Below are 8,794 nucleotides of genomic sequence, written 5' to 3'. Positions count from 1 at the left end.
TTGTCCAAAGCACTCTCCATTCATATTGGGCCAGAATATTTATCCTCCCCTGTACTGTGCTGAAGAAAATTGAGTGCATTTGTAGGAATTTCCTGTGGCAAAGAGACATTCATGCAAAAGCACTAGCTCTGGTTTCATAGGAGAGTGTCTGTTATCCTAAGAAGCAAGGAGGTTTGGGGATTACTGATATCACTCTATGGAACCGAGCTGCAATGGGAAAATATATATGGTGAATTATGCAGAAGAAGGATCACTTATGGGTTAAGTGGGTTCATAGTATATATATTAAACAAACTGATTGGAAAGCGTATGAACCAAATACTGGGTCTAGTTGGTCCTGGAGAAGTATTTGCAGATGTAAAAATCAAATGCTACCTGGGTATGCTGATACATGGTGGCTTGATGAGGATGGAATTTACTTTGTGGCTAGTGGATATAACTGGCTCAGAGGGGATAATCCAGCTGTATCTTGGCATTCGTGGATTTGGAATACTGTAAACCTACCTAAGCACTATTGCATAGGGTGGTTGATTATGAGGAAGAGATTGCTCACTAAAGATAGACTGTGCAGGTTGGTTGGTAGTGCAGAGGAAGGATGTAATCTGTGTGGGACTGATAAAGAGACACATGATCATCTCTTTTTTCAGTGTCCCTATAATAGCAGGTGTATCCAGTTACTCTCTGATTGGTGTAAGATTCAACTGCCTACATCAAACATAGAGGACTGGTGGAGCATGAAGTCTTTCCAGTCCCAGATTGAAGCTGACATTATAGCTGCCATTCTGGTAGCTGCTCTATACAATGTCTGGTGGATGAGAAACCTGAAGAGTTTAGGATCCCGAAGTACCTAAGAGGGGGAGGGGGTGAATTAGGTACCTTTTAAAAATTTTAACTTAACTTAATTGATTTAAGTTAGTTAAATGAAATGATATCTCAAATACCTAACACAACCTCTTTTAAATGGAGATTAAAAGAAGTATCGTTAGTTATGATGAAGGCAACAGTGTAACGGACTGTAACTTGTTGTCTTTGTATAAACTGTAAACAACAGACCAACGTGACAGTATAGTAGACTATTGATGAAGATAATAAAAACGACAAACTAAGAATTGCAGCTGAAAAGAATAAACAAAATAAGTTCAACACAATCGGTTTTGAATTGGTTCGGCCTACACTCTATAGGCCTACGTCCAATCTACTTCTCATTAATAATTTGATAACGTAATTAACTCTAATTACAATTATTCTATTACAACGAGATTCCCCACAATCTACTCCGATCGTGCTACTCAAGAAACTACTCCGTTTCTTTAAGCTCTATCTAGTTCTCAAATAGTTATAGGATCAAATATCTCTAAGTTGTTCACTTAAGAACGGGAGAGATCAATTTTCGATCAACTAAGAGAAGAAAGACATTAAGCTAAGCCATACTTAAATAAATGAACCATTTTTGAGACTTGTAAGAAATATGAAAAACTTGCAATTTAAAAGATTTTAAATACTTGAAAGCATTAAGGGTTTTGCAAAGGTTTTCAATTTCTTTCTCAGATTTTATAAGCTATGAAAGTGTGTTTTATGCAAAGAAGGAGCATCTCTTTATATAGAGGAAGAAGGGTGGAGTTTACTTTATATTAAATTAATATAAAGTAAATCAAGTTTAGTAAGCCACAAGTTTCAGTCAAAAGCATTTTCCTTGCACCAAAATGGGTAGTCAAAAAATCAAGCAAGAAAGGTTTTCTTTCCTTTTTTGCCAAGAGTCACACATGTGACTTGGGCAAATAGGGGAAGTCTTTAAAAAGCTTTCAAAAATACAAACTTGGAATCTTAACTTGTTTAGGCAAAACTTACATCTTACTAACTAATCTAATTACTTAAATTAGTTAGATGAGATGCCACAATTAAATAAAAGAGAAATATATTCCTTTTGAAAATAATGGTTCATCCGTCTAGGAAGGTAACAGTGGGCGACACTGTTACCTCAGTATAGCAAAGTTAATATTTTTCTAACTCGAACCTATGGACCCTTAAACAATACAACTTCATTCTACTTTGATCATCATCAATCTTTGTAAATCCTATTAAGAAAACTTAAGAGAAACATTAGTAACATTTGGTTTGTCATCATCAACACAATAAGCTCAACAAAACCATTGCAGGATAAATGATGTTTTGTTTAGGCCTGAGTACGTTGTAGGTAACATTCAGAATGTGATCAGAAATAGGTGCAAGAATAGATGGCAGGACATTATTTCCTTCCATTAGCTACATTTGTGAGAGTGTTGGGAGGTTTTTATAATGTAGCTTGTCTGTAAGCTGTCATATACAAATTGTAAGAGTCGATGTAATGATTGCCCGGTGATGATATAATATATACTTACATTCTACCTAAAAAAAAGATGCAAGAGTGATCAATTCATACTTTCATCTACTCAACATAAGAAAATAAGCACAAGGAAAGATCAATAGATAAATAAAGAGAGATTAAAAGAGTCTTACAATACCAAAGTTGGAAACTTTGGATGAATTACACCAAGTAAAAGAAGATTTAGCCTTCCATAATCTTGTTACAACCCACTAAATGAAGAAACATTAACATCAAATACCCAAAAGATTACAACTTTCAACTAAATCACCAACTTTCCTCCACAAAACAAGTTTTTGAGATTATTGCCTAACTAGAAGTCCCTTAAGTCTTCAAAACATGAACTATATATAGGGTTGCACCCCCATCCAGGTTAAACACGGATTTAGCTTCAATCAAAATGATCAAGGGTGGTTGATCAATTTCACAAAGCCGAGGTGAACGCAGGCTGCGTCAAACACCGCAGGCCGGCGTCAGGCGGCCTGGCTGCGTCATCAGACGCAGGCTGCGTCCAAGGCTACCTCCTCCCCAGTTTTGCTCTTCCCTTTCACGATTTCTTCAATGCTTAGGCTCCATGCTTTCCACCAAGGGATGTTGACTCCTATGATAGCTCATACAAGGCTGCCTCCCTTTGATTGCTTGCTTACGAGTGTGGTTAGAGGTTTGTACTTGTGATTCCAGGTTCTCCTCTTACACAAAGCTCCACACATGCGCCAAAATGCATTAGTCAGGACAATCATAGAGACGGGAGGATTAACTCGTTATTCCCACAAAAAGACCCTTATTTAAACAAACTAGGCCTATGAAGGCCTTCTTGAATAGACACTATTTAACACTATCAGTTTTCATAAGAGATACAAAAGATTAATCTAAGTAACTCTTCATCCCGTCTAAGAAAAAAAATAAAGTTAATAAGATTAATTTGACATTTAATGATGAGTTGTGTGAATTTATATGAATACGGACTCTTGACTATCTTTCATTAATGCTAGCACATGAATTCAATAATTATTTCATATATCATATATAAAAAAAGATTAGGGGGGATTTGTCATCTTAGGACTGCTTCTACCCCTCTATGACGTCACATATAACACTTTTGCCCCTGGTAAATTTTCTTACGTCTCTTTTCACAGTTTTCCTCATTACCACACAAATTCTTCCTTTTCCTTTTCCTGACTCTCCTCTGCCATCTCCTGCCATACTTAATCGATCGATGGCCCCCGTCCCCTACTGCTATTTTCTTCATTTACCCCTCTATGACATGATATGTCTTATCACCTCCTCCTTCTGTTCGGCTCTTTGCAATTGCGCTGATCTGTTTATATCGATCCGATTTTCACTGGTACTGTTTGCTTATTCGGTTTTCACTATTTATATTCTATGATCATCGCATCACATACATGAATGGCCTGATATCATATCTTTTTAGTGTTATTACAGTCCGACTTTCATCATGTGATTGCAAAATTGGGTATTTTTTGGCCTTAATTCTGGGATTTATTTTCTTTATTATTATAGGCGCCATTTGTTGTGGGTTAAAAGTAATACCACCACGAGTTTTTATGGTCTTCGATAAGGTTAGTGTATATAAAAGTTTCAAGTTTCCTTCTTTTTGTTCATTTATCGTTTGACTTCTCATGTGTAGTGACTTTCTTATGTGGAGTACTAAATGGTCAAATTCAGTCCTGGAAAGATCACAAAGCCACAAAAAATTGCTTAGTTTTGGTTTACGTAATACTAATATGAGTTCCGTGCTCGCCACTAAATCTGTGTATATAAAGTTTGTCACTCACTCACTTAGGTCAGTGTATATAAGGATACAACTAGCTCGTCTGTTTTGCATTTCAAGTTTGATTTATTTTAGCTTTAGTTGTTAAGGAAGTTGCTTTTTATAGTACGACTATGCAACAGAAAGATTTTATCATTTTGGTGTCGGGAGTTAGTCTTGTTTAAGATGGTATTCGTATTAAGGTTAAGACGGGTCAAATATCACTCATATGAGTATATTGGACAAATCTTTTACCCTTTTCAATACATTCTGTTTTTGTCATATTCATTTTTCATTGGTATATTTGACACGTCTTAAACAAGAATTTGTGTTGGTGGATATGGTTTCGCATTTGAACTTAATTTCTTTTGTTTCTAACGTTCTGTTGTAGCCAGTGTTAGTATATTTTGTCTTTGAAGAGCTCTATAGGCGCCATAGTTTCTTTATTTTACAATGAACACTTTAAGACAATAAGAAGTGTACCATTTTTATGAAATTTATGCATTGATACATTATATAAGCATGTATTACCATAACAAATAACAACTCCATTCTTCCCTTGTAGGCTTCTACTGTTTAAGTTGTCACTTCTACTCTTCTACGTCAACTCCAATACATTATTTATTCGAAAATAGTTCCACCCATAAGTTTAAATTTGAGACCTTCAAGCCAATGATATACCCAAATCAAAGGGGCTCCGGACCGAAACAACGTGTAGAAATAGCTACATATATAAAGCTCCACAATTTTAAAATAATAAAATTATTTGTCAAGATTATTACTATTAAGCAGTGTCCATGTTAGAGCAAAAATGCACTACAAATTGCAGAGATTACTATCTAACACATCCATCTATCCATCCATCCATCCATTCGTCTATACAAGACTCAATTAGCAAGGTGATAATAAGTAATGGTCAAGCCTGCCAAAAGGTTGACCATTCCCACCTACTAATCAAAGGAGACTATTAAATTAGACCTAAATTAAATTAATAATCATTATTTATCTTTATTACTAAAGAAAGCTTTTTTCGAGCGATTATAGAGAGTCCAGCGTTTCTGAAAGACTTTAATTAAAATAATACAATTTAACATATGATTAGATACATAATATGCCATTATATTATTGTTATTACGTATAGTATGGTAGTAAAAGATAAAATATGGCTTAACCTAAAATAAAACCATATCCCCAACGTAAGAGAAAATCCTATTTGCATAAAATAACAGCTATATCAAATTAACATACCATATTTTTGTATGTATATATACCCTGCGAATCATCACCAATATTGCATGCGTTTTAGTATGATTTTATTTACTCATGTTATGTTTTCCTATGATTTTATTATTTAGTATTCTTTTAACTAATAAATGAATGTGTATTACAATATAGTAGTAGCAATGCATGCATTATATCCCGACTTGGTTGAGTGTTTTTTCATACACGGAGGAATTTTTAACATTATTTGGTCTAATTGTGGCAAATTATTTGCAGGTTTGATGATTGTTTCATATACGGAGTACTTATTATTATTACTTGGATCTAATCGTTGCAAAGGTAATGACTTTTTAACTTGATGATCAAATATGATTCAAGAGGTATTTCTAAATTTTACTATTCACACATCTATTTAGTTATTTATTGACATGTACTACAATTTCAATACGTATTAACTTGCGAGATTATTATTGTCGTTTGGATCATTGAATTTTTCTCCATGCTTCCCTTTCTTTATTATAACGGGATTTTTAGCTGAAATAGAAACGACATGCATTATTTGATGAACAACCCAAAATTATGTCAAGAATTTTGCGTTAAATAGGGTAGTTGTTATTATCAGTTTAATCATATAGAAGGAAGCTTACATAAGATTACTTATGTAAATAGTCGAAATTTCTTATGATTTTCTCATTAATCTTACCCTATTATGTTTTTCTCAAGGTTTCTTCACTCACCCATAGCATACGATTATGGAAAATAAATTGAGTTATTTATTAAAAATAATAATTTTTACGACAAAGTAGAGTTCGGCTTTACATGCAAATCATGGTCATTGAAGAATTTCGTGATATTGTTTTATTTTGGCCAATAATGACAAGGCGTGAGATATGGTTTACATTTTACATAAACGGACCGTCACCACTCCATAGGAATTTCGTATGACCACTTCATATGATTTCGCAAATTAGCATCTAATAATTCGCGCAACATTATTCATAATGAAATTCACTTTGTCTCTCAATAAGTTTATTGAGAGATTATTTTACAATTTTAAGAAAAGGTGGTACTAAATGTAATAAAATAATACATTTGTTATTGTAATACCCCGTATTTTGATAATGATTTATGAGAATAATTTATGTAATTTAATAATTAATTAAAGGCATTTCTAATAATAATTACAAATAAGACGTTAATTAAATAATAAATTAAGTATCCAAGTCGGCAATTGGGCCGTGTGCCATTGTTAATTGGACCGAAACTTATTAATTTAGTACGAGTATGATACGGGATTTAATAAATAATAATAAGGGAATAATAAAATATAAATAAAGGTAAAATGTAATAATAATTATATCAGTAATAATATGTAATAATAATAATAGAATTAGTAAAATAGTAAGTGGAAGTCCTACTTATGGTAAGAATAACATAATACTTTAAGACCATCTCATGTATATACTTTAAGACCGTCTCATGTATAATAAGTGGAAGTCCTACTTATGTATATACTTTGCTCTGCTATAACTCGTATACTAGGCCACCGTAGGACAAGCCGTGACCGTGACCATGACCGTGGGACACCAGAAATTTACCGGAACCACCGTTGACCACCTTTGACCGAGGGGAAGGGGTTGTTTTTTGAGTGTTTTCGAGGGTTGTTTAAAGGGTATTACTATATGTTTATACGGAATTCGACCTTTATTTGGACTCGCCTTGACCTGGGTTTGGTTAGGTTGGTGTCTGGTGGTGATTCGACCATCAGGGGTTGTCATGGATGTTAAACGCGATGGTTTTTGTGGTGGTTGGTCGGGTTTTCGAAATTGGATGTTTGCACGCTAAACCCGTAATTTATCTCCTTCTCGTGACTTGTTTGACTCGAACCTGGGTTGGTTGGGTTCGTGGGGGTTATTCGGTTCTATTGGTGGCAATAGTATGCTCTGGGGTGGTGGTTAGCGTGGTGGTTTACCGGAGTTTCATTAAAACAGGGGAAACACTGGGGAGTGTGTCGGGTTGGTTGTTGTTAGTCGCTGTTGTTGTGGCGAGTGCAGGCGTTTGTGGGCCGTGAGGGAGGTGTTATTGGTGGTGTGGTGGTGGTCTGTAAGGTGGTGTTGGTCGTGAATAGGGGGTTTTGGCGGGTGGATGAGTTGTTGTTGTTGAGTTGTTTGTATTGTTAGTGGTGTCGGGTGTTAGTAGTGTTAGGGCTGCTGCTTTAGGGTCATGTGGGGTTGCGTGTGGTGGATGTCGAGGAGGGTGGCTGGCTGTGGCTCACGCTGTGCATGGTGGTGGCTGTCGTGTGTGTGTGTGTGTGGGGGGGGGGGGGCTAAAAGGGTTGTGTTGGGGGTTGTATTACTCATGTTAAACGTGGGTTATGGGGGGTGTGTGGTTTGTTAGGATTGTTTGACGTGTTTGGAGGCGGGTTTATTGTGTTGACTCGGGTTTTGTAATTTAATTGGGTTTTAGAATATCGTAATGTTATGATTAATAATAAATAATTAAAGTATAATTGGTATTAATTTATAAATAAAGTATATAATTAGTAATTATAATAACTATTTGTCTAGGTGACGGAGTTGTGAGAAGCTTTATTAATTGGATTCTATTATTCGGATTGCGTTATTGGATTTGCTTGCCAGGTAGGATAGCTACTCAATCACTTTAATGTTTACTTGAATTATCTTAGCTGATTGTATTGGTTGAATTAATTGGAATTGTGATGGATGATATATGGTTGTTGGTTGGTTGCTTTGAGATGATTTTATTATTGACTACCTCAGCTCGTGACTGAGATGATTTAATTATTGACTACCTCAACTCGTGACTGAGATGATTATATTGATTATTGGATTTCTCAGCGTCGTGTTTGAGATGGTAAGAAATTGTGTTGCTCAATTGTTTGCATTTTCATATCATGAGCACTTGCATTGGATACCTCAGAACTGGTTCTGCAGGACCTGTTATGGGATGATGAGAATAACTCAACTTCGGTTGGGATGATGAGACTACCCCGACCAGTGATTGGCGGGATGAACGGGAGCGTCGGAGGATTGATCATGAGCATACATTGCATTTGCATTTAATATTGTTCTTGTATCCATTTATTGTGGTTGTTTGGCTATTCCTACTCAACCTCGTGGTTGATGTGTTAGTGTGTTCGTGAACACACCTGTGGTGAACCATAATGGGAGCAGATTTGTGAGTACTAAAGATTAGGCGACTTGGGAGCTTATGGGAATGCGTGAGGACTTGGCCAATCTACCTAGAAGTCTAGACCACATAGAATATTTAATCACTTTATTTATTTCCGTTGCGAGTTGTAATTATTTTATATTAAGTCTTAGTTGGTTAAGTTGTAATGAACATGTAATCGCTAAGTTTTAATTTAAAGTACTTTGGTGAGTTGGACTTTGTTATTCACTACCTCGGGAAACCGAATG

At 35.4% G+C, this 8,794-nt stretch overlaps 1 protein-coding gene across 1 annotated transcript; it reads left to right on the top strand.

Moving 5' to 3' along the window:
• The first annotated feature begins 236 nt into the window (after positions 1-236).
• Positions 237-851, top strand: LOC141607405 (uncharacterized). Its single transcript, XM_074426756.1, has one exon. The coding sequence runs from the start codon at positions 237-239 to the stop codon at positions 849-851; it is 615 nt and encodes a 204-aa protein (XP_074282857.1).
• The last annotated feature ends 7,943 nt before the right edge of the window (positions 852-8,794 follow it).

This window comes from Silene latifolia, chromosome 10, assembly GCF_048544455.1.
Source record: "Silene latifolia isolate original U9 population chromosome 10, ASM4854445v1, whole genome shotgun sequence".
In the NCBI taxonomy this organism is placed as follows: domain Eukaryota; kingdom Viridiplantae; phylum Streptophyta; class Magnoliopsida; order Caryophyllales; family Caryophyllaceae; genus Silene; species Silene latifolia.
Note: the sequence above shows the minus strand (reverse complement) of the source record. Positions and strands in the feature narration are given on the sequence as shown.

Bases quoted from the DNA above. Each gene is read 5' to 3' on its own strand.
- LOC141607405 (XM_074426756.1), top strand. From the start codon at position 237: ATGCAGAAGAAGGATCACTTATGGGTTAAGTGGGTTCATAGTATATAT.